Source organism: Anabrus simplex, chromosome 2, assembly GCF_040414725.1.
Source record: "Anabrus simplex isolate iqAnaSimp1 chromosome 2, ASM4041472v1, whole genome shotgun sequence".
NCBI lineage: Eukaryota > Metazoa > Arthropoda > Insecta > Orthoptera > Tettigoniidae > Anabrus > Anabrus simplex.
The window spans coordinates 323,348,770-323,376,193 of record NC_090266.1 but is presented as its reverse complement, the minus strand read 5'-3'; the positions used below and the strand labels follow the sequence as shown (position 1 = coordinate 323,376,193).

Sequence of the window (27,424 nt, the reverse complement as noted above, 5' to 3'; positions counted from 1 at the left end):
AGGGGCTTTACGTCGCACCGACACAGATAGGTCTTACGGCGACGATGGGAGAGGAAAGACCTAGGAGTTGGAAGGAAGCGGCCGTGACCTTAATTAAGGTACAGCCCCAGCATTTGCCTGGTGTGAAAATGGGAAACCACGGAAAACCATTTTCAGGGCTGCCGATAGTGGGATTCGAACCTACTATCTCCCGGATGCAAGCTCACAGCCACGCGCCTCTACGCGCACGGCCAACTCGCCCGGTTACATATGTTTTAGTTATCACATAATCTGTTTAATTTTTATTTGGCTGAAGATGGCCACTAAGTGGCTGAAACTAGTTCCAAGACAGATGTAATATCACTTACTTGATATATTGTACTGGAAAGGTAGACCCTCTTGTCAATTTATTTCTTATAATTGCACTTCAGTACGGAACAAAAATGAAATGTATAGCTTATAAGTGTGATCAGCAGTTGAAGCAATATGGCTTCCACGCTGTAACCCCCAAGTGTAAACAAACAAAATAATTTCACAGTGATATTGAACGAATGCTCTTGCTTTGCGATGAAAGTGAAAACGAAAGTGACAATTATTCTTCCGAATCGAGTGATGAATTCCACGATGACAAATGCGAATGTGAAGAAATTGAAGATGTTCAGACAGACTGGGTTACGTCTGGAAGGCCGTGCAACAGATTTGATTTTAACAGCAATAGTGGGATTCATGCTAACTTGGAGATAATTCCGAACCACTAACAATATTTGAACATTTTGTTAGTGATGAAAAATTATCTGAAGTGAAAAAAGTACATAGCATGTGGAAAATTAATGCTCTGTTAAGGTGTTGCGGTCACAGCACCAGCATTTGCCTGGTGTGAAAATGGGAAGCCACAGATAAACCATCTTTAGGGCTAGCAACAGGTATCTGCCACCTGGGCGACTGCTCTAAATGCAGATCAGTGGTGATTGATCTATTGACAGTGCGGTTCGAACCCATTATCTCCCGAACGCAAGCTCACTGTTGCGTGCCCCTAATTGGACGGCCAACGTTCTTGTTGTTTCAGGATCTATATTTCAGGTTTTATACTGCATGTATGAAGATGTCATTATCCTATATTTTAATATATTGTTGAATTATGTCATTTTAGCATGTTAGTGTTAGGATTTGTTAACCAATATCAGTATGTTGGAAATAAATGAGTATTCAGTGATGTTTAATATGTTATTTCAGCTTCTTAATCTGCCTTAATCATTCAGTTGAAGAAGGTCCTATTAGGGTCAAAATATTTTCTATATTAAATATCATCTGTACTGTATTGAATTGAATTGGTGGATTGAGCTTTAGTGATTTCGTTAGAAGAATTTTGCTCAACTATACTAAACATAATAGCATGCATTCCTTCATAATCCACGAAGTAGACTGTTCTACACACAGCTGGGAGAGAGTACTGCTGATTGTGTTATACTGATGTACATGATAACAGTGATGGATGCACCGAGTGAAAACGTTCCAGTGAACCATGATATTACTGTGTTATTTTCTTAATCCATTTTCAATACCATGTGATGTAAAAAAAACTACCAGAAATCTATAACACAGACCATCAAACTTTTGTTCAACAAACTGTGATAATATTGCCACTGACTTTAATACACATGTGTAAGGAAAAAAAACATTGCATTAAAAGCTGAATTTAAGGAATATTATGTTTTTCTGTGGCAATTCCATGCAAAAAAAACCAAAGTCAGAATATTCTTCATATATTTATGAGGACCGTTTGAAACTTCCAACATAAAAATCTTCAACAATCTGTTTCTTTCATATGAACAAATGTAGTTAAATTTTGTCTGTTTTTTTTTTTTTTTTTTTTTTTTTTTAAATCAAATTTAGACAGTTCATTGTTTAACCTGAAAATTTCATATTTCTGACATTGGTTGTTTTTGCCAGAAACCCTTCAACTGCTAGGTGTAGGATGTCAAAAAAACACAAGACTTCCACACTTCACCTTTCTGCAGTTTGAAAAGCATTGTGATGTACTTTGACTGATGGACTTTCCATCATTGAGCAATGTAAGTCTTACATCAAGAAAGACTCCTCACGTTCATAATTATACAACAATATTCATATGACAAAATTAATAATCTGGAAGTGAATTTGCCTGGCAAAGTCCGGAGAACATTCTATCTTTTGTTGCATGGTTAACTGTCACTATTCCAATAACTGTGAAACCATCATCGTCTATTTCAGCAATGCCTTTCAGTGTAAGTAATGCCTTTCAGTGTAAGTTTTTTTAAATCAGACCCTGATGCATGTCAGTGAAGAAGAAGTGCACAGGAATTACAAAATGAAATGCCAACCCTTGTAAGACGTAGCATGTAAGCCGTGTGGCAACATCACTCTCTTTGCCACATTATTTCTCTAATCAAACCATATCCACTGCACCGATAACAGAAACTCCTGCATGTAACTACTGAACTTCAGGTCAAATAGTCATACTGTCAATAAGAGAACCAAAGGCTCCTCATCACCAACTAAGCTTCGCTGTTCTAATAGTCTCTGGGACGTAAACCCAGTAACGTTTTCTTTTGTACAGGTGTCAACGTAGCACTTTTGGGTTGATTTGCTGGGAAGTGTGAACAGAGCACATTTTGGACAAACTCATAAGCAGGCAGAGATTTCCTTTGCCATAAAACACAGTATAGGGGCCGCCTGGCCGAGGCGGTAAAGGCGTGCTCGGTTCGCCCGGAAGGACGTGGATTCGAATCCCCGCCAGGAAGTCGTAAAATTTAAGAAGTGAGATTTCCAGTCCCGGAGGTGCATATGGCCCGGTTCACTCAGCCTACACAAAAAATGAGTACCAGGTTAATTCCTGGGGGCAAAGGCGGCCGGGCGTAGAGCTAACCACTCTACCCCATTATGTGCCGCGGTTAACAATGGTGGAAGCCTTTACCTGCCACTCCTCCAAAGGCCTTCATGGCCTGTACGGAGGTGACTGTCATAAAACACAGTATCCCATGGCTATTTATCTCCACTCGCACTCTAGCTTAGAAGACCATAACATGACAAACTAATGGAAAGACACTTGTAAACAGTATTACACTGTAGAACACAACAGTAAACCATAGCAATATCAACTTTCTGTCACTATATAATGATACTAAGTACGGCACCTTGAAAGAGCCAACTGCAGCCTAGGCGATTCAAGAAGACCAAATATTAGTGCTCGTTGGCTGAGAGGGGAGTTACTAGCGCTGACAGAGTTCCTAGTAAAATGGCAAAATCTTTTCTAATAAATGAAGGTCTCAATCTAACATACCTTGCAAAACCTGTTGACATTATGGTCAACAGGGCCCGAAGCCAGTGAAAAAAAAAGAGAAAAAATTCAAAATCAATTTTACTTGAAAAGCTTTCTAAATACTACAATAGCTCAGAAATGTAAAATTAAGAAACATGAAAGTTCATATTTTATTGAAATATATATCAACACTGACCTTGTTTGTATGTTTACATATATGGACATACAAGTAAACCTCAAAACCTACAAAAAGAAAACAAAGATATTTCACTGAAAACATTTTTGTCTCTCCTGCAAAATTTATTTCTGATTTACAAGGTTTTAAAAGAAAGCTGACGATATGCTAAATTAAATGTATGGAGTTTTACGATAGACATAAATTAACAGTAGGCATGCCTTAAGTTGAATGTGGGGTGGTAGATTTTGAACCACCCTTCAACATAAAAATTTAGCAATAATGTACAACGGGCGATTGTTTATTTCAAATATATATTTTTTTTTTTTTTTGCTAGTGGTTTTACGTCACACTGACACAGATAGATCTTATGGCGACGATGGGATAGGAAAGGCCTAGGAGTTGGAAGGAAGCGGTCGTGGCCTTAATTATGGTACAGCCCCAGCATTTACCTGGTGTGGAAGTGGGAAACCACGGAAGACCATTTTCAGGGCTGCCGACAGTGGGATTCGAACCCACTATCTCCCGGATGCAAGCTAACAGCCGCACGCCCCTAACCGCACGGCCAACTCGCCCGGTGGGAATTCTTTAGTCCGCCCCGTCAATATATTATCAATATTTGATGTTTAACAACTTTTCACATGTACATGTTTCGGGATCTTTAACTCCCTTCATCAGCGCTTTCTACATCAATATCAATCTTCCCCAAATCCCAAGATCTAACATCACTCTGTTTTGCATTAAACATTGCTATCTATAATATTAAATCTAATCCATATATATATATATATACACCATTCATTTCTTGTTAATGTCTGTTGTAATGTAACACATTCACACATACTAGAACACTTTACAACACTCGTGAAAAGTTGAAATATTCCTTCTATATTGTACAACTCTTACAAATAAGTATCATAAACTTAGATGGATTCACTAGCTGAGTCAGCCACAGATAAACTGATTCTTGTCACGATTTGAATTATTGTTGGCATTTAAGTGTAGGCCCATTAAAAATCAACTATCTTATTGTCAAATTTAAATGAACAGTGTATATATATGGGCAAGAGGTAATATTATAGATCGCAATGTTTAATGTAAAACATAGTGATGTTAGACCTTTGGATTTGGGGAAGATTAATATTGATATAGAAAGCTCTGATGAAGGGAGTTAAGGCTCCCGAAACAGGTACGTGTGAAACATTGTCAAGAATCAAATAATGATAATATATTGACAGGGCGGACTAAACAATCACTCGTTGTACATTATTGTTATGAGTCAATATGGACCAATTAAGGACCGATAATGGTCAAATTTGTCGATAAAATCTAGTTTCACCATCAGGGCACCAAAACACAGTCTCTTTTTGTTCTTTTTACTTTTGTAGCAACACACATCTTTTACTAGGCCAGGCTTTGTTTTGCCTTCGAGGTAATCTTTCAGAAAAATGTCTTACCTAGCTGTAGCACTGCAGTATCTGTTGAACGACATCCAAGGGACCTTCTTTTTCATATCATTTCCAAGTTCTGTTAATAAAGCTTTCATCAACATGAAACTCCATACGGTTCTACTTAGTTTGGGTGGAATTCTCCCTAGATAAACATGCTGTTCCAAATAATGACATTCAGCAGCCGTAAAAATACTTCTATATACCACTTTGTCATTTTCTTCCCCTCTACAAAGAATGGTTGAAGTAGCTGGCCTTTTAGACCTATTGATGTTTTAGTCCAGAATAGGCTGGGTATTATTTTTTTTGTTTGTTTCTCTTTTTGATATCTCTCTTTGTTACTTACAAAGTAACATCACAATAAGTAGAAAACGTAGCAATTTTTTTTGTCATTCCATTCTAGAATTGAAATCAGCCTGGAATGCTGGGCAATAATTTAGCCTTTTTTCAAGTTCTTTTCTTTCACTAATTTTGGGACACCTTTCCATTTGAGACATATACCAACACAACTATTTATTGTATTTGAGAGTAATAGAAGTTATCCATTGACAATGGGTAACCCTTCCCTAGCAAATATTGTACAAGACCCATTACAACTGGTGAAGTTTTGGAGTCATCTCCTGCCGAAATATAGGGTTCCAAAATTATCCGATTTCCTGTGTAAGTTATAAAAGGCCATAGATAGCCAAATGAAGGTGTAGACAATTGAAAAGCTTTTATTAAAATTTATAAGCTTTATTGGAATATACTGTCTACTAGGACATGCTGCTTCTCCTTAATGGGAGAGATTCTTGTATTGTCATATTTTGTGAGGGTAAATGAAGAGGCTAAAACTTGTTATTTAAATACTGCACTACAGGAAAATTTTTTGCAGAGTTTACATGTTTTCACGGTTACTGAAATGTAAATATCTGCAAATGACCATAAATCTGACCACTGAAATAATAGAAACAAAAATGGAGTTGCAAATGTGGCTTTTTTTTTTAATATAGAAAAAGAGAAATGTAGGCTTCTTAACAATTCCCATTAACATTAAAAGAGTTAAAATGACAAATTTTGTCTACTGTAGTGGGGTTTCCATTTCTACACTCAAGATCATCATGGAAGAGGAAGAAATTTTTTTACTTACAGTTTGGCAAACAAAATTATTTCTCATACTATCATATGGACTAGCTCCCATGTCAAAAATACTGTCATTAAAAACTTTTTTCTGTACATCCGCTAATATTTATTGCATGGTTCTGAGGACCAAAATTTTCTATGAAATTTTCTCTGTTACTATTGTAACTTCCATTCCCTTCCATCCAAATGATGTATTAGTTATCCCTCCCTCTGCCTCAGCAACCACACGTTCATGGCCTCCAACACTGCATTCAATTTTGTCCGGAAGTTCAAGGTTTGGCACATCACCTGAACTCAACTCACCAGAATAGAGATTTGATCTACCATCACCAAGATCCTTGTCTAATCATTCTGTAATTTTTTTATTCTGTTTACTTGTAGAAGCCACAGCAAAACTCACAAACTAAAGACCAAGTTACAACCTTGCGTCAGCTAGACTGAATAGTACCTCTCATTTTGACTGTAAATCCTCTCTCAGGTTTGGACTGCTATAACTACTGTATGCATCTCTTGAAAGGGGAAGCTAACAGCATAGTTTTCAAAGTTTTATTAAGGGCTCAGCATAAATCTGACCTGATCTTTCAACACACTCAGAAAAATAAAATATCTGAACAAAAATACATAATTAGATCAAGGTTATATGATAAACGAATGACGAAAGGTTCTTCCTACCAGACGGCAGTATATAAAGTGAATTAACTTCATTTGTTTTCTCTAAGAATCAAAGAAATTAAATGCTACCTATCAATAATGTTTGCATCAAAACTTCAAGTGTCCTCAATTCTAAATAGTGAATTTCATACTCAAAATACAATATTTTTTAACCTGATCTACATAAAATAAAAGAGCCTTCTTTTCTCTACAAAGACATATTTTGAAAAAAATTGAAGTTAAATTCTATGCAGCAGGGAAATGCTAGTTTCAGTGGAGAAATTATGTGGATGTTGCACGTCATTTGTTATTGGTGCTTGCTTTAGTTACAGAGATAAGTTTTTAGTAAGGTTCAACCTTTTCAATACAAATTACAAGTTGTGTAAGATGTCATCTACAACATTTATTCATTAGTGGTACCGGTTTCGACATTTTCAATTGTCATCATCAGCCTAAATCACACAAATTGAGCAAATACATATTAATTAAAATTGCTGTGGTGACCTATAGTGACACTCAACATCATACACTATTTTTCAGCAGATAAATACAATAATTAAAAGTTTTAACATGCTTTGGCTGTACCATCAACCTTTATTGATCTATTATTTACACTCTGGACGTGTAAAGGTCTTCAGATTTCATTTTACTGTGTGTTAGAATGAAGGTGATACGCTCTGTGTGTTAGAATGAAAGTGATACGCTCATAACAAATACATAATAATCTAATCTTGCTGATCTGTTTACATACAAATACCCAAATCATCACGCGTCATTTTTACAGTAGCAATTCAAAACTTTTAGTTTTAGTTAGGTGGCCTGCAAAGCGATCTATGGTGATGGGTTAAACTTGTTGCAATTCTTTTCATGCTCCAAATATTAGCTTTCAATACATTCTGCCTTTAAGACCAAGTAGCTGGCATAAGCAAAACCGAATACTAAATTTTCAACGAACTGAATTCTTATCATTTTTTTACCTTTCAGTTAACAATGAGCAATTAGGGTGAAAGATTACATCCCAGTCTAACTCCCGTAACTAGCACTTCCTGTGCATCAAAACTTTTAGTCCAATATAGTCCAATTTAGTCCAATATAGATGATGTGGTGATTTGGGGAAAGGGAGAAAAGGATGTGATGATGATGATGATGATGGTTTTAAGCTGCCTAACATTGAAGGTCACCGGCCCGATAAAGGACGTACAAAGGAGACTGGACATTTGGAATGAAAATCTCAAGGAGTGTGGAATGATAATTAGTAAAAATAAAACTGTAGTAGTCATACATTGTGGAAAAGAGTAAAAGAGAAGCCAAGTGAACAAAGACGCAGAACGGTTAGAGAATGTACAACAGTTTACATATCTGGGTGGCATTATTAATGGAAGTAATGAAATCAACCCTGAAATTAATAACAGAGTAAGTAAAGGTACATCAAGTCAAAGAGCTTTTATGGGATGACAAAGCACCCAGGAGAACGAAATTAACATTATATAAACAGTATTTCATACCAATTGTAACATATGGACTAGAAACGCTGGTAACTAATAAGAGACAAGATATTAAGATTCAAGCAGTAGAAATGAAATTTTTAAGAACATTGGTTAAAAAGACAAGAGGAGATAGAATTCAACAAACATCACAAAACATTATCATTATAGACTGTTATCCCTTTCAGCATACAGTCTGCAAGCCTCGGTGCATTTTTACTAAACATTGCCACAACCCTCTATTTGCAACTAGTGCTGTGACCTCATTTAGTTCTATACCTCTTATCTTTAAATCATTAGAAACTGAGTCTAACCATCGTCGTCTTGGACTCACTCTACTTCTCTTACCCTCCAAAACAGAGTCAATTATTCTCCTAGGTAACCTATCCTCCTCCATTCGCCTCACATGACCCCACCACCAAAGCCAGTTTATGCGTACAGCTTCATCCATCAAGTTCAATCTAAAATTAGCCTTTATCTCCTCATTCTGAACACCCTCCCGCCATTGTTCCCACCTGTTTGTACCAGCAATCATTCTCGCTACCTTCATTTCTGTTACTTCTAACTTATGAATAAGGTATCCTGAGTCCACCCAACTTTCTTTCCCATAAAGCAAAGTTGTTCTGCAAACAGACCGATGTAAAGATAGTTTTGTCTGAGAGCTGACTTCCTTCTTACAGAATACTGTTGATCACAACTGCGAGCTCACTGCATTAGCTTTACTACACCTTGATTCAATCTCACTTACTATATTACCATCCTGGGAGAACACACAACCTAAATACTTGAAATTATCTACCTGTTCTAGCTTTGTATCACCAATCTGACATACAATTCTATTGAATTTCTTACCTACTGACATCAATTTACTCTCCAAGAGGCTAATTTTCATACCATACTCATTGTACCTATTTTCAAGTTCCAAGATATTAGACTGCAGTCTTTCGACACAGTCTGCCATTAAGACCAAGTCATCAGCATAGGCCAAACTGCTTACTACATTTCCACCTAACTGAATCCCTCCCTGCCATTTTATACCTTTCAGCAGATGATCCATGTAAACTACGAACAGCAAAGGTGAAAGATTACAACCTTGTCTAACCCCTGTAAGTAACCTGAACCAAGAACTCATTCTACCATCAATTCTCACTGAAGCCCAATTGTCAACATAAATGCCTTTGATTGATTTTAATAAACTACCTTTAATTCCATAGTCACCCAGTATAGTGAACATCTTTTCCTTCGGTACCCCGTCATATGCTTTCTCTAGATCTACGAAACATAAACACAACTGCCTATTCCTCTCGTAGCATTTTTCAATTACCTGGCACATACTGAAAATCTGATCCTGACAGCCTCTCTGTGGTCTCAAACCACACTGGTTTTCATCCAACTTCCTCTCAACTACTGATCGCACCCTCCCTTCCAAGATGCCAGTAAATACTTTCATTGGTATACTTGTCAATGAGATACCTCGATAGTTGTTCCAATCCTTCCTGTTCCCTTGGTTATAGATAGGTGCAATTACTGCTTTTGTCCAATCTGAAGGTACCTTACCAACACTCCATGCTAATTTTACTACTCTATAAAGCCATTTCATCCCTCCTTCCCACTATACTTCACAATTTCAGGTCTAGTTTCATCTATTCCTGCTGCCTTATGACAATGGAGTTTATTTACCATCCTTTCCACTTCCTCAAGCGTAACTTCACCAACATCATTTTCCTCCTCCCCATGAGCTTGGCTGTTTGCAACACCATGAAGATTTCCTTTTACATTGAAAAGATGTTCAAAATATTCCCTCCACCTGTCCAGTGATTCCCTGGGATCTATTATGAGTTCACCTGAATTACTCAAAACACTGTTCATTTCCTTTTTCCTTCCCTTTCTAAGATTCTTTATTACTGTCCAGAAAGGTTTTCCTGCTGCATGACCTAGCCTTTCCACGTTATTACCAAAATTTTCCTATGACTTCTTTTTGGATTCAACAACTATTTGTTTTGGTCTGTTTCTTTCATCTACGTACAAATCCCTGTCTACCTCGGCCCTTGTATGGAGCCACTTCTGATAAGCCTTCTTTTTACGTTTAAGAGCTGCTCTCTCTCACTTCATCATTCCACCAAGATGTTCGCCTTTTCCCATCTATACACACAGTTGTTCCTAGGCATTCCCTTGCTGTTTCTACAACAGCATCCCTGTATGCTACCCATTCTCTTTCTATATCCTGAACCTGCTTACTGTCTACTGTTCGAAACTTCTCACTAATCATATCCATGTACTTCTGTCTAATTTCCTGGTCCTGGAGATTTTCTACCCTTATCTGTTTGCAGACAGATTTCACTTTCTCTACCCTAGGCCTAGAGATACTTAGTTCACTACAGATAAGATAGTGATCTGTGTCATCAAAAAAAAACCCGGAAAACTCGTACATTCCTAACAGATTTCCTGAATTCGAAGTCGTTTAAGATATAGTCTATTATGGATCTGGTACCCCTAGCCTCCCATGTGTAGCGGTGATTAGCTTTATGCTTGAAGAATGTATTCGTCACTGCTAAACCCATACTAGCACAGAAGTCCAGCAAACGCTTCCAATTCCTACTAGCTTCCATATTTCCCCCTACATTTACCAATCACCCTTTCGTATCTTTCAGTTCTATTTCCAAATCTCACACTGAAATCGCCCATTATCACTATTGTATCTTAGTTGTTGACCCTGACCACGATGTCACTCAATGCTTCATAAAACTTGTCAACTTCATGCTCATTGGCACCCTCACATGGTGAATACACCGAGATAATTCTCGTCCTAATTCCTCCAACTGCCAAATCTACCTACATCATTCGCTCATTTGCGTGCCTGACAGAAATACTGTTGCGTGCAATGGTATTCCTGATAAAGAGCCCTACCCCATACTCTGCCCTTCCCTTTCTAACACTCGTCAAGTACACTTTATAATCTCCTATCTCTTCCTCGTTATCTCCCCTTACCCAAATATCACTTACTCGTAGCACATCCAGATGCATCCTCTTTACTGACTCAGCCAGTTCTACTTTCTTTCTTCCATAAGCCCCATTAATATTGATAGCTCCCCATCGAATTCCATTTCATTCACCAAGTTGTTTCCAAGGTGTCCCTTGCCTGTCAAATGGGAGTGGAACTCCGTTACTCCCATAGGTCCAAGGATTGCTTAAAATGTTCTCAGCTCGGTAAATTGATAAAGCAGGATGCTACCCTACTTACACATAGTCCTATAATAAAATATTATACAAATTATGCTAACAATTTTTTCTATTAAACACACAGCTCATCCTTAATAAATTTATATTGTTTTCAAAATTCTACTTATATCTCCTGTACTACTTACAAATATAGTCAACTGATATACAGTATGTGGAATTACTTCAAATGATACTATACAACTGGTATAAAATTAAAATTGACATTGCATTTATTTACTTATTTATTTACCCATTCTGGAACCTAAGTAGCATAACGACCTGCTGCGTCTTAATCAGAGCCCCTTTTGCCACCACTTTCCAGAGTTCCTGAAGGGCCTTCACAGCTACCGTAGCAGTCCCAGGGCCCTCGAAGTCCCCACTGTACTTCACCCCTACAGGCAGTCCCCCTACTTTGGCTGTCCAAACTCCTTAGAACAGGGGATGGAATTAATTTATTCACACACATTTTTTTATTTACAATAACCTGCACTGGTCGAATGCCCTTGAACACTTCATTTATTTTCTCTGTTGCTGTTTATTCTCTTCTTGAATATCTGTACAGATTTTGGAAAAGGATCAAACACTATCCCTGGTAAACTGTTCCAATCCTTCACACCCTTCCCAATGAATGAAAATTTACCCCAGTCGCTTCTGCTAAAATTCCTTCTAATTTTATATTTGTGGTCTGTCCTGTCGATATAATTATTTTCCAACTGAAGCCTCTCACGAATATCTCCCCATGCTGCTTCTCTTGTATAGGCTCTATATTATCCTTTAAGTCTAGTCTAGTTTTCTCCCTTCTCTTACTTAAAGTTTCCCACCCAAGTTCCTTTAACATTTCTAATACACTACTCTTTCTCCTGAAATCCCCTGTTACAAATCTTGCTGCTTTCCTCTGCACACTATCTATTTCTTTTATTAGGTATTCTTGGTGAGGATCCCAAACACTGTTTGCATATTCCAATAATGGACGAACCATACTTAAGTAACTTTTTTCTTTTAATTCTTTATTGCATCCTTTAGGTAGCCTCATTAAGACATGTAACGATCTGTATGCTTTCCCAACAATGTCATTAACATGACCCTTCCAGTGCAAATTACTTTCAAATCTCACACCTAAGTATTTGCACTTGCCATCTTTTGGGATAACTACCTCATCCAAAGTATATTCAAATTCAGTTTTAAAGCTCCTGTTTGTAAAAGTTGAAACAGTTGATTTGCCTCCATTAACCTTCATATTACTTTCTTCAGCCCATTGTTTGATATTATTATTATTATTATTATTATTATTATTATTATTATTATTATTATTATTATTGTACCAGTTGGTACACCTATATGCCACACATTTGAATTTTCCGCCTCAAATTACTCCTCTACAGCTGAAACTCTGAACTTTAAAACTGAATTAATTCGACCGTTTATCTGAAGATATCACTGTGTTAATTTCGAATTGTTTTTGTTTACCAATTATCAAGAAGCGTGGACAGTCTCTTACAGATGTCTCTACCAAAAACTATGATCATGCACCCTGGTGCAAAGTGATGGAACGTTTCTTGAAGATATTTTATACTCATAAGTTTTCCTATAACTAAATTTCATTCTTTCATCTATGGGTTGGCAATATTAATTTTTCTTTCCGCCAGTTTTGAACTTAGCCAATTCCGAATTTCTTTAATTAATTTTGGACCAATCGTGTCCTTCTTCCTCAATTTTTGATCTGTAACTTTAGGTGACCAATAAACATCTGTGGGTGTGTCTTAATTATTCATGAAAGGTCTCGAATTTTGCATGAGGGTATAAAAACTGCTGATTTTCTCGTCTCATGGCCACATCAACAACATCTGGCTTAGTGTATGGAAGTATAGCAGGGGGCAGGTTGCGCCTCTTCCTTCGAGCAGCAGAAGTCTTCAGCAAAGGTAATGGCCTCTTAACATCTTTATTTATTTCTTGGTCAGCAGTTTAACCCCCGGGGAAGGTTCGAAACCTTTTCAAAGTATCCTACCTGTTTAAAAATGTAACTTAGTGCCGGCTTATGTAAACATTTTCTTATTACTTTAAATTTAAATCGGGTATAGAGAGTGCTTTACCCTCTCGAGCTCCCCTTCATTTCAACTTGAGGTGACTATGTTTTTGTAACTGATTTTCTAATCTTTCCTAATGTGTTACAATTTTCTTATACAAGTCACCTATATAGCGTGGGAATAACCCCTGTGTATCGGCTTAGCGCCACTTAGGTTTTAACAAGCTTTCATGTAGGAGTGCAAGTACTCGCCTCCATTCAATCTTGTATTTTGGGCCATTAATTTAACCCGTTTTTGTTTTCCTTCCTGAGAAGGCCCAGTAGTTGAGCCTTGATGGCAGTTAAGTGTAATAAGCTGTTATTGCCTTTAATGGGCTTGGACGATTGAGAGCGGGTCAGCTCTTTCTGGTATTTTGAACGGTGCCTCTAGGAGGCTTGACATTACGAGGTGGGAGCAAACGCTCCAGGTAATTAAGGGTTTTCTGCCCTTTGGTAATTTGTGGTTGTGAGCTGAGAGCTCAGAAATTGTTAAACTTTGGGGCTCGTAGCCCAGAATTGTAAAAACCCTTTAACTTATGCTTTCGTTTGTAAAGTTGCATTGTACCTGATTTCTCTTTGTTATTTCACCTAGTGAAAATTGTTAAATCTTGTTATCAGTTCAAAATATAACCTTTATTTAAATTTTAAATTCATCTTTCAGACTTTTAGTTAGACCCATTCCAGCCCGCACCTTCTTTCGCCTCTGCTGATCCACCAAAACACGGTAACAATTACTATTCCTCCTTCTTTTAGTTGTGAAATCCTATGCATGTTCAGCTTTGCTATCACCATTATGTGATCACCACCAAAAGCTTTCTTCATTAATTGATCACAGAAAAAAGGAATGGAAGAATTCTATGCCTTTAAGGAATAAGGAAGTTGGCTAAAGAAAACATTGAATCAACTGTGTAAAGAAATTTAAAAAACTCTATATCATGCAAATTTCAAACTAATACTGTTAAAATCAGAAGGGAAGAACAAGGGCTCCCTAAAGCAGGGCAGATAAAAAGGGCAAAAGAGGAAAGGCCAGTACTACTGAAACCAACTTCAGACGCAGCTGTGGCCTCGAATTTGTCACACCAAATTGTCCCCATTTCTACCATCAAGGTAATCTGCCCGAGACTAACCAGCCACTCTCAGACGTGCTTAGTTCAAACTATGATAAAATAATGCCCTAAAAATACATACACCCTGGAATGATGGGGAACATATAACTAATATGAACATGGTGAGGTCACCTAAAAGCTACAAATAAAGCAAGGCGAAGTGTAACATCAGTTTTTGGAGGAAAATCTGTTTAGTAAAATAAACAAATATATGAAAAGAAAAAAAAAGAAAAAAGTATCAAATGATCCAAAATTTTACATGACTCAATATTTCTCTCAGCTTGATAAAATCTATCTTGAGAATCAAAAATATTTTATAAATATACAATGTATGCCGACACACATACATAACATATCAAATCAAATCTTGAAGTTTCATTAATTTTACACCTTGGGCTTGCTTGCTCGCATCACGCTCCTGGCTTTCTTTTTGTCAACACTTTGAACTCTAGATGAGTACGTTCCCCTTTCCTGCACACTTGACATTGCAGTGAGGGTCCCTAACCTTAAGAAGAGACGTGTTTTAAGGCATAAAGGGGAGATGGAAACTAATCTGTAGAATATATAATACGCTGAGTGGTAAAACATCCTATGCACAAATATATATACCCTGAATCACGAGCAATCTCATGATAACAACAAAATACATTGGATCAGAACCACACACTACAAAATCACATAAATGGCAAATATACACCATCGAAGACACAAAAACATGATGCCATATTTTCCAGGGCTCACCAAGAAAGCATGCGGCATTCACGCAACTCTCATTCACTCAAAGTCTCGATGGAAAATATAAGGAAACATAATTTTACACTTTAAGCAACACATCCTATTCAAAGTAGGTTCCTGAAATAAATTATATGACAGAAAATCAATCAACTGGTGGACTTTATAATGACAAGCACAAATCAACGTGGATTCCTGAAATAAATTACATAATACAAATTCATAAAAATAACAGAGTAGGCTTTAACTTTGAATACATAATTCAACGTTGATTCCTGAAATAGACTACATGACATAAAAATATTCCTCAGCGCGGTTATATCACAAAGGAAAATCCAAACTAAACGTCGCGATATAAAAACCTCGTCTACTGGAACAACCGTAGGGACGTGGACAAAAATAACCAACAGAATCATCATGAAGCATAGGCCGCTCAAATAAAACTCTCCTCGGTAGACAAATATATCACCCTCGCCAACACACGGCGGAATGACTCAAAGCAGAGATTTAGTCTCCCAAAATAAAGCAGCAAATATCAAAAACACACAGGGTCCAACCCTTAACACATGTATATATTATGTAGTAAGAGTATTTAACATGTTATAATCTTAGCTATGTTGTAACATTAGAACTCTTAGCAAAAGTGTAATCAACATAATGTTGTTAAATTTCAGTGTATGTCAAAGCTTTCAAGAATGAGGCATAATACAACAATGCAAACATAAGATTCTAATGCAGCTGAGGATGACCTTGTAAGAGGTCAAAACCGGTCCTAATATACATGTGAATTCTATCATACATGTGATAATAAGTAAGTATTGATCAGGTGGAACTTTTCTTTCTTTTATGACTATTGTGTTTTGTTTAGCGAAGGACATCGCGCGCAAAATTTTTGAGGTTAAAAGATCCTCTATATTGTATTTGGTTATCAGAACGGATAACAAAACAGCGAGCTGAGACGGCACGTGCAAGAACTTGTGTCGAAGTACATGTACATAATATAGAACAAGTAGACCGATGCAGTTTCTCATCAGAATATGAATGACATGGGAGAAACTCGTTGTGGACAATGCAAACTATGAAAATGCCCAGTCTAATTTTCTTCTTAATATAATACGTTTATAGTAGTTATCCAGGTACTCGAACCTATACAAATATTCATCCAAATGTACAATATCTAGCCTTACAACGCTTTTAATGATTTGATAAATATATCCATAGCTGTTACGTTGTAATAGACCTAATTACTTCCCCAACAAAATGTAAATAGTATCTTTTGATGTGCAATGCCATAATATCAGAAACTTCTGATATAATGCGGCAAACGATTGGTTGACTAATCTGATATAATTAACACAAATCAACCTTAAAATAAATGGTGGTAGTACAACACGTTCATTTTTTTTATAACTCAGTATAGTTCTTTACTATTCCATAGGCGTAGAGTCTTGATAACTTATCAACTTGCAACACGTTTCCTATTAATTAAGCGAAATACCAGTAATGACGAAGGTGGTGATAATAATAACAATAATCATAACCTGAAATTAAGAGGTGGCATAAAATCTCTAAACAATCTCTTCATTAATGGTAAGATAGCAAGTCCTCTAAAGGTTAAGTTCACTCTTTTCTTTTTTTTCTTTTTCACGTTGCATTACGTTGCACCAACACAGATAGGTCTCATGGCGACGATGGGAGAGGAAAGGGCTAGGAATGGGAAGGAAGCATCCATGGCCTTAATTAAGGTACAGCCCCAGCATTTGCTTGGTGTGAAAATGGGACACTACAGAAAATCATCTTCAGGGCTGCCGATAGTGGGGTTCGAACCCACCATCTCCCGAATACTGGATACTGTGATATACTAACAATTTGTTGGTTATTTTGATCCACCTTTTCAATACAAATTACAGTTTGTGTTGCTAAGTTGTAATGTTACAACTCTAATTTACCGGGACATGTTTCGATTTTATTCACAAGCATCATCAGCCTATACAATTGCCTCAAGGTTTGTCATATTTGGACTGTTGTTACAAATTTCATTACAGTGAATGTAAATCTAATTTCAGTGATAACAATATTTAAAACACAAGTATAATATACACATTAAAAATTATGACAATATGATTTGCAATGTTAAAATGGAGTAACTCTTAATTCTAAAACACATTGACGTCCAAAACACAGTTTTTACAATTTGAAAATTTGGCTAAAAATTGTTTGCAATGTTAAAATAAATTGATTCAACTATAATTTGGCATTAAAATTTGAGTCATAAATATAAATATTGGGTGTTAATATATAGGAGCCATAGTTTCTGAAGTGCGTTGGTTTCTAGAATACAGTAACATTTCAGTATTGAGAATTTTAGTTAAGAATTGTGCTCTCTAAATAATGTTATTTAAAAAGACTGTAATTTTGCATTATGCGTGATTAGTCATGATGATAATCTAGAATTTAAGTCTTGGGTTCGTTGGAAAATGGCTTCTAGATTTGATGAGGCTTGCTGCTGCAGTCTGGCAATTTGATCCAAGGAAGTAATGACATATTTAATTCTTGTTTGTAGCGACCAGACTCTCCGTTGGACGTTGATTGTTTTGATGTAAGTTATGGTTAAAAGGAGCTTCAATCCAAATTTTAAGTATCTGATTATGTTTCTTTCGATTTACAGAATGGAAGAAGCATCTGGAACAAATGGAAATGAACTTAATACTGTGTGTGTGTGTTGTGCTTGTAATGCGAGTGTTTATGTTGCATTATCACTTACCCCTTTGTCTGCTGCTACAGAATCTTGTGGACCTTATTGCGTTACTGTGACTATTGTCTGCTGTGGCTCTACTCCTTGTGTTGTACGTATGAAAGAGCTCTTGTGAAGGGCGGGTAGGGGGTTGAGGGGAAGAGATGTTAGGCGGGGCGTTTGCTATTGACGTGCTACGTGGAAGGGAATTCTTATATGTTGTCGAGGTGGGGGTAGAGGGCGATCCTGCAGGTGGGGCGTTAAGCTTTGGCGTGTTATGTGGAGGGGGACTTTTTTGCGTTGCCGAACTGGTTTCAGTTGTGAGTGTATTTAGATTGAATATTTTAAAGAATTTGCTTTTATCTGATTTGAGATTTTGTAATAATGTTGACAACTGCTCTATTAACGGACTTTTTATTTCGACCGGGTCATTCAAGTTTTTTCCTTTATTAAAGTATTGATCCAAATAAATATATATGTTTTTGAATTCAGTCATTAGCTTCCCCTTTTTGATTCTTTCGATTATTGTAAGGTCTTTGTCTATTGAGGTGTAATGATGGTCGGTTTCTTTCATATGATTACTCATTGCGGAGTATTTATTGTGTTTTAAGGCATTAAAGTGTTCCATGTATCTGGTTAGGAAACTGCGTCCAGTTTGGCCAACATATGAAGATTTACACTGTGCGCATGTTAGTCTGTATATTCCGGAGCCTTGAAATTTGTTATTGTAGGCATTTACTGTGTTATGGTTAAAAAATAAGTTTTTGTTAGTGTTATATATTTTAAAGGCTATTTGCATATCCCGTTTTTTGAGTGGGTTTGCTATTTGGTGAATCTTTGAACTGGTGTAAGTGAAGGTTGCGTATTTGGATTTTTTAGTCTTTTCCGGTGTGAGGTTTGTGGCTATTTTGAGCTTTACTCTGTTGATGATTCGATTTACTATGTCTGCTTTATATCCATTGGCTAGTGCTAGTTCTTTTATAAAATTTATTTCTTTTGTAAAATTCGCGGGTGATAAGGGTATTTTGTAGGCTCTATTGGCGTGTGTGTTGGTTTTCTGTATATTTGATAATCAAATTTGGATTTTAAGCATGTTACAGTAACATCTAGATAATTCAGTGAGTTGTTTTTTTCGTCTTCTTTGGTAAATTTTACGTATCTATCGATGTTGTTTAAAAATTCAAGGATTTTTTCGCTGTTATTTTTTCGGTTGTCTGTTATTACAAATGTATCATCAACAAATCTCAGCCAAAGACAGATTCCTTCTATGTTTGGTTTTATTATGCTATGTTCTATGTTACCCATATAGATATCGCTATTATTCCTGAGCTGGGGTCACCCATTGCTAAACTTAATTGGTGGTAAATTTTATTGTTAAAGGTGAAATAGTTGTTATTTAGTACGAATTTAAGTAGTGTAATAAATTCATCTACTTCTAGCTTACTTAAGTTGCAATATTTGGAAAGGTTTGAGTTAATAATTTCGGTCGTTTCTTTAATGGGGATATTTGAATACATATTGGAAATGTCAAATGAGCTCATTCTATGGTGGGGTTGTAAGTTGAAGTTTTTTAATCTTTCGCAAAATTCAATTGAGTTTTTAATTGAGGAGTTACTCTGGAACTTATAATGCTTTTTGAGGAACTGATGTATAAATTTTGATATTTTATATGTTGGGCTATTTCTGCTGTTTATAATTGGTCGAATGGGTGTATTGTTTTTGTGTACTTTAGGTAGTGCCTTTGCCTTGGGTAATGTTGGGTTCATGTTGAACATTTTTTGTTGTTCTTGCTCGTTAAATAAACAAATTGAATTTTTAAGGATTGTTTTTAGATTCCTTTGAATTTTAGATATCGGGTCTTTATTTACTATAGTGTAAGATTCATTAGAAAAGAATTCTTAACGCCCCTCCTGCAGGATCGTCCTCTACCCCCTCCTCGACAACAGATAAGAATTCCCTACCACGCAGCACGTCAATAGCAAACGCCCCGCCTAACATCTCTTCCCCTCAACCCCCTACCCGCCCTTCACAACAGCTCTTTCATACGTACAACACAAGGAGTAGAGCCACAGCAGACAAAAGTCACAATAACGCAATAAGGTCCACAAGATTCTGTAGCAGCAGACAAAGGGGTAAGTGATAATGCAACATCAACACTCGCATTACAAGCATAAAAAAAAAAAAAAAAAAACACACACACACAGTATTACTTAAGTTCATTTCCATTTGTTCCACATGCTTCTTCCATTCTATAAATCGAAAGAAACATAATCAGATACTCAAAATTTGGATTGAAGCTCCTTTTAACCATAACTTACATCAAAACAATCAACTTCCAACGGAGAGTCTGGTCGCTACAAACAAGAATTAAATATGTCATTACTTCCTTGGATCAAATTGCCAAACTGCAGCAGCAAGCCTCATCAAATCTATAAGCCATTTTCCAACGAACCCAAGACTTAAATTCTAGATTATCATCATGACTAATCACGCATAATGCAAAATTACAGTCTTTTTAAATAACATTATTTAGAGAGCACAATTCTTAACTAAAATTCTCAATACTGAAATGTTACTGTATTCTAGAAACCAACGCACTTCAGAAACTATGGCTCCTATATATTAACACCCAATATTTATATTTATGACTCAAATTTTAATGCCAAATTATAGTTGAATCAATTTATTTTAACATTGCAAACAATTTTTAGCCAAATTTTCAAATTGTAAAAACTGTGTTTTGGACGTCAATGTGTTTTAGAATTAAGAGTTACTCCATTTTAACATTGCAAATCATATTGTCATAATTTTTAATGTGTATATTATTCTTGTGTTTTAAATATTGTTATCACTGAAATTAGATTTACATTCAATGTAATGAAATTTGTAACAACAGTCCAAATATGACAAACCTTGAGGCAATTGTATAGGCTGATGATGCTTGTGAATAAAAGCGAAACATGTCCCGGTAAATTAGAGTTGTAACATTACAACTTAGCAACACAAACTGTAATTTGTATTGAAAAGGTGGATCAAAATAACCAACAAATTGTTAGTATATTATAGCACAGTTCAATACGGGTCTAATAATGAGATTAGTTACATGTAATACTGGATACTGGCCGCACTTAAGCGACTGCAGCTATCGAGCTCGGTGTTATGTTCACTCTCTCAATCAAAGGAACAAGAATATTCATAACATTCACGTTACTAAAACAAAACCTTCTTTAAATTGTTGGTCACATTACATTTCGACAGGATTTTCCATTTCTACTGTGTACACGGAAAGTATTTTGTGACTGAAATGCAACATATTCAGTAAAATCATCCCCCATCTTGCTGCAACATAAGTGAGTCACTTAAGTGTGTGTAAGAGGTCCACTTATAGCAATAAGTGGGACACTTAAGTAGGTAATATGAAATGAAACCTGGCTTATAAGGGGCACTTATGTATAAGTGCCGTCTATGAATTCGGCCCTAAGCCAGAACACATGTCCTAAAGTTGCCGAAACTGAATAAGTATATAAAATGACATCTTCTAACATTCGCTCGCATGAAAAGAAACAAGACCGCGCTGGACACAAATCAAAGCACTAGCGCTCGTAAAGTTAAACATGAATAATACAGTGGCCAACTCTAATAAAATCATAATCTGAAACTAAGAAATTGCCACACAGACAATCGATCATGTCTGAATATCTGAAAGTTACTGAAATATCTTATCCTCACAACATAAGAATAATAAGTAGTAATAATAATAAAATTTTTCAGAAAAATTGATTATAATATTCGGAACTTGAAAAATGAAACTGCGTTTGAGGAACTCTTGAATCAAACACTAATTTACACTCGTCTTGATATTCAAATAGTCATGAAGATGACACTATCAAAGTTTGTGGATCCAAACTCCATCATCTCACACATACTCATTCACACATCAAGGAAGAAATCCCAGAAAACGTGACGGCATGTTTCCATACACTTTGAGCTCCGATTAATAATACTTTAATCTAGTCCTTCCCGACTTCAATTTGAATCCTTATTTACATTTAAGCCCCGAGACGTACACTGCGTCTCAAACATCAAAGCAAACATCAAAATAAATGAGGCTAAAATAAGAAACTGATTCGTGAAAGAAATGACGCCAACCACTAGGCAAAAAAACTGAATAAAATGAAAGGCAACCTGCGAACTTATGCAATCAGTCCACATTAACGTTACAATTATATTTACATTCAGAAGCTTCCTAACATTTACTTTAAATAGGATGGTAGTCCTTCCAAACACAAGGTAAATTTACTGAAATCAAATATCAAACTAACCTATCCCTTTTTACAGCATTAAAACACATTTACACCCATATAATTACATTGACAATTCTGTACTCATCTATTTCGTTAACTTATCGCCACCCGCCATCAGGACAGCCGGCACGCCATCGTTTTAGGCAGCCATATCGAAAGGGCTGCCTTCGGTAAAGAACCGGATCAGTCCTTGCGTCTCCATTGTCCTGGTGTTGAAGTGGTGATCTTGTAGTCTCTGCCGCTGCTCCTGGATGTTATTCTTAAAACATCCCCTTGTCCACCATGTAGAAAACTGGGTCAAGATTAAACCAACCAGTTACTAGAATACTACAGCCGGGTACTTTCCACTGACCGTGAAAAAACCAGATCCATTCAGGCGCGGAACAACTCCTCTCTTATCTACCCCGTAATTAGGTCAAATATTTCCCATATAAATGCAGGACTGGAAATTACTGAATTTGATGTCCTCATAAAATCTGTTTATACCAGCAAGCTACTAAATATTAAATGACTATCTGGAAACTGTTTTTTCCTCCGGAAATTGAACATTTTAACATCTTGAATAATTGAAATGCAGACTGAGCGTACTAAACCAAAGTTCAAGTCCCCACACGATCAAGAAACATAAGTTCTGACCTGCACTCGCGCAAATAATACTCTTTTGATGTTACCTGCACAGAATCTCGCCGAATAATCACCTAGCCCACGTGCCAATCGCTTTTATTAATTACTCCTCTCGTACGCTGTTGTATGCTCAATTAGGGTCATCCCTTACATAGATCAATGCCTAGCCAAATTGACTGTGGTTCTATCATTTCGTTGGTTCAACACATCGCGTTCTGACGCTCACTTCAAACGTATATTTCCAGCTCCTCTACCCTCACGCCGGACCTCCGAAATGTTTTTCGTTGGTCTGGCCATTGGAGTTCTATTGTTTCCTTGTTCTGCTATGTGTATGTCATGTCGAAATTGCTCTTCCTAAACTTAGCTGGCGAGCAAACAGACCTGGGCTCCAAGTTTCCTGTAGAAATTGCGACATGTGCTGCTGAATGCAGATGTTCCCTGCCAGATACTAGTACTTAATAAACAAATGAAATATACTCTGTACATTTGAATAAATGACTGATTAATTAAATGAGCACTTCAATAAGGACTCAACGTCTTGGATGCAACATGAGCTAGAGATTATCATTTCAGCTTTAATCTAATGACCTGTTTCCAGAAAACATTATTGAGAGAGCTACACATTTGTACCATACCAAAGAACTTAACACTTTGAGTAGGTCACATTATAGGATATCTTGGTAGACAGCTACAAGAAATCATCAGTTCTAATCAATAAAATAAAACAAATAACTTAGAAAAGAGATCTTAAAAACATGAGGAAGAGAAACCTTAACAAAAATGGCAGAGAATTTGTGTACAGTAGAGTCTCGTTAATCCGAACTAATTGGGACAGGAGTCTGTTTGGATTACGAAATTTTCGGATTAACCGGAAAACGTTTTCTAATAATAATGTTATTGTTTTTACGTCCCGCTAACTAATTTTACGGATTCCGGAGAGGCCTAGGTGCCAGAATTTTCTTCCGCAGGAGTTCTTTTACCTGCCAGTAAATCTACTTACATGAGGCTGACGTATGTGAGCACCTTCAAATACCACAGGACTGAGCCAGGATCGAACCTGCCAAGTTGGGGTCAGAAGGCTAGCGCCTCAACCGTCTGAGGAAAATATTTTCTAGAATACAGTACTGTACATACTGTAATTTGAAATGTCCATTCTTTAGCAGTTACATTAATAAAATACTGTATAAAATTACAGAAGGATAGTTAAGAATCCGTAGAGGAGAAAACGACAATGAAAATGACATTACCGAGTGAATGGAAGTTGACTGTCATCAATTATACAAACAGACCAAGAAATTGTAGCTGTGGTGGAGAAAGAATATGGAGTTGATGAGGAATAGAGTAATGATGAAGAAGACCACAATGAACAACTAGTGTCACATTCAGATGCCGTGGCCACCTTACAAGTAGAACTTGCCGTACGCTATGTCGAGCAAACTCCCCTGCTACGCACACTGATGTGATGTTTATGAGACGCCAGTTTAACACTGCACCTTCGAGTAGGTTCCTATCACAACGGCAAAAGAAACTAACAGACTTTGTAAAGATAAACGACCAGTGATTGATGGTTTATGATGTGTAATTATGTTTTGTTAAGTTATTCTAGTAAAATATGACTAATAAAATGAAAGTAATCTTCATTCTGTAATAGGTTCGTTCATTTGAATAAGGAATATTTCAGTTCGGATTAACCAGACTTTCGGATTAACGGGGTTCGGATTAACGGGACTGTAGTGTAATTATAAATCTACTCACATTGTAGCGATCTATCTTTCCATTTGGTTGACGAGGTGGTGCCCATGTTACTATCACAAAACTGCTGCTGCTTACATTATCAAAATGGCAAACTACAGTCACATTTTCAGGAGGTCCAGACACTGGAAAAATAAAAGAAGGAAATAAGTATGATTCCTAATGAAAATGATCACCATTGATTACACAGAGAATGATGTTAAACAATTATTATACAACACAGAACTGAAAAGGTAATTTATAAACAAACAAATACATACTGAATCTAAATTGGTTTCCATTTTGAACCATTATGTCATGTTTTATAAAATGTTACTATAACTGATTCATTGAAAATTTTGCATAGTATAATACAACATTACTGTCGAATTCACTATACACTTACCAGACACTGAACACAAATATCTAGATAAACATGAACTGTATACAAAATATTAAAGCACATCTAATACAGCTAATAGACAGATTAAAAAAATACATTTGCAAGAGAAATTACAACTATACCCAATTAAAAGTAAACATTAATCAACCATCCCCTAGAGACCTAAATGAACCTTCTTTCCAACTTGATAGCTTCGCCAGTTCTTCATTCAGAACTCCTCCCTCAATAATCTTTTATGGAAACAGTTTGAGCAGGTAAAAGCAGAAATGATAATTATTAGCTCATGTCACATCTAAGGATGCATGAATTTGACCCATTTAGCTTCTTTGACATGGTTCACTCTCATTAATTTCAACTCAATCAAAACTTACTACAATAGGATAAAATTCAAAGAGCTTCCATGGCCCTCGACATGAAGGCTTGTTTTCACCATTATCGAAATGTACTGTTCCTGTTAGTACCTAATTGTATTTATTGCAGACTTCCTGGCCTTTTGAACATGAGACAATGAAAGATCATGGTCTAAAAGAGACAAATGATCACTTTTGACCTAATCCACAATATTCCGATCTGTCATTCACATGTGTCATGTGTATGCAATATCTTTGTCAGGTTGTGGGTTTCACAAATAGGAAAAGTCCTCTCAGTTTCAATTACTGCGTTGATGGCGTGGAAGTTCCTTTTGGGGATCGTTGTATGTACCTAGGTGTTAACATAAGCAAGGATCTTCACTGGGGTAATCACATAAATATGATTGTAAATAAAAGATACAGATCTCTGCACATGGTTATGAGTGTATTTAAGGGCTGTAGTAAGAATGTAAAGGAGAGAACATATAAGTCTCTGGTAAGACCCAGACTAGAGTATGGTTCCAGTGTATGGGACTTTCATCAGGACTACTTGAACTAGAAAAAATTCGAAGAAAAACAGGTCGAGTTGTTCTGGGCGATTTCCGACAAAAGAGTAGCGTTTCAAAAATGTTGCAAAGTTTGGGCTGCGAAGACTTGGGAGAAAGAAGACGAGCTGTTCAACTAAGTGGTATGTTGATAAAGATGCTGATTCCCATAGGGAAATTGAAATATTTGTTCCAAATGAGTACATTTATAATACCAACATAATTGGTCCATTATTGGACATTCTAAATTTACCAGCTAACTCTTTCCCGGTTGCCAGCATTTTGCCCCAGTGTGCTAAGTTGGGCTTATCAGTTGGTAAATTTATAACGCCCAATAACGGACCAACTATAGTGGTATTATAAATTTACTCATTCGGAACAAATATTTCAGGTTCCCTACGGGAATCAACATCTTTATCATCTGATAGGGCAGGCAGGCATTAATTTTTGAAAATGAGTCAAAGTCTCTCATAGCGCATTGGCACTGCCGGTAGCGCCAAGTAGCCTACGCAGTGACCTCCACGGTATGCACTAGCCATGCGTCTTGGTAGGTGTGCTATTTACCAACTGATGAGCCCAACTTAGCACACTAGGGTGAAACGCTGGCAACCAGGAATGAGTTAGCTGTAAAATTTATAATGTCAATTAACGGACCAACTATGTAAGTGGTATGTTCCGAGCTGTCAGTGGAGAGATGGTGTGGAATGACATTAGTAGACGAATAAGTTTGAGTTGTATCATTAAAAGTAGGAAAGATCACAATATGAAGATACAGCTGGAATTCAAGAGGACAAATTGGGGTAAATATTTGTTTATGGGGAGGGAAGTTAGGGATTGGAATAACTTACCAAGGGAGATGTCCAATAAATTTCCAATTTCTTTGCAGTCATTTCAGAAAAGGCTAGGAAATCAACATATAGGGAATCTGCCACCTGGACGACTGCCCTAAATGCAGATCAGTAGTGACTGACTGGTTGTAAGATCATAATAATCAACAATGTATAATTCATATACAACGTTCATATATATGCATTAATACTGCAACTAATAAGATAATGATATTCGGTGGCCTGCTAGGTTGCAGAAGACAAGGACAGGACGTGTCAACTAAGGGTAATTCCATCTGTTAATGTCTAGCTAGTGTTTGAAATGAGTAGAAGGTAGTTGGAATGTGCAAATTACTGTTCCTGAGGAAAGAGTCTATAATAATGTCATGAAACCGTTTGCGTGTCTCGAACATGCGTGGCATCAGTTTGATGACGTCGGAGTGGTAATCAAATCGAGCTCTACAAGGAGCTGTCACGCGTATGTTCATCCCAAATCACGCTGTTCTGTCTATGTAAGGTCATACTTGAGAACTTCATTATAGTCACTTGACTGGAGTTCAGTCCTGTAACTTAACTTGCCGTACCTGTAAAAACCTGAGTAAGTGGGTCATATACCTCCACTATAGCAAG

At 36.7% G+C, this 27,424-nt stretch overlaps 1 protein-coding gene across 3 annotated transcripts in view; it reads right to left on the bottom strand.

Annotated features, from left to right (window-relative positions):
• The window catches only part of Ptp69D (Protein tyrosine phosphatase 69D), a 976,604-nt gene that overhangs the window by 593,655 nt on the left and 355,525 nt on the right, over positions 1-27,424 (bottom strand). For all 3 annotated transcript variants that reach the window (XM_068226166.1, XM_068226167.1, XM_068226168.1), the window contains one exon: positions 24,694-24,815. In XM_068226166.1, coding sequence (XP_068082267.1) covers positions 24,694-24,815 — 122 coding nt within the window. The remainder of the gene's footprint in view (positions 1-24,693; positions 24,816-27,424) is intronic.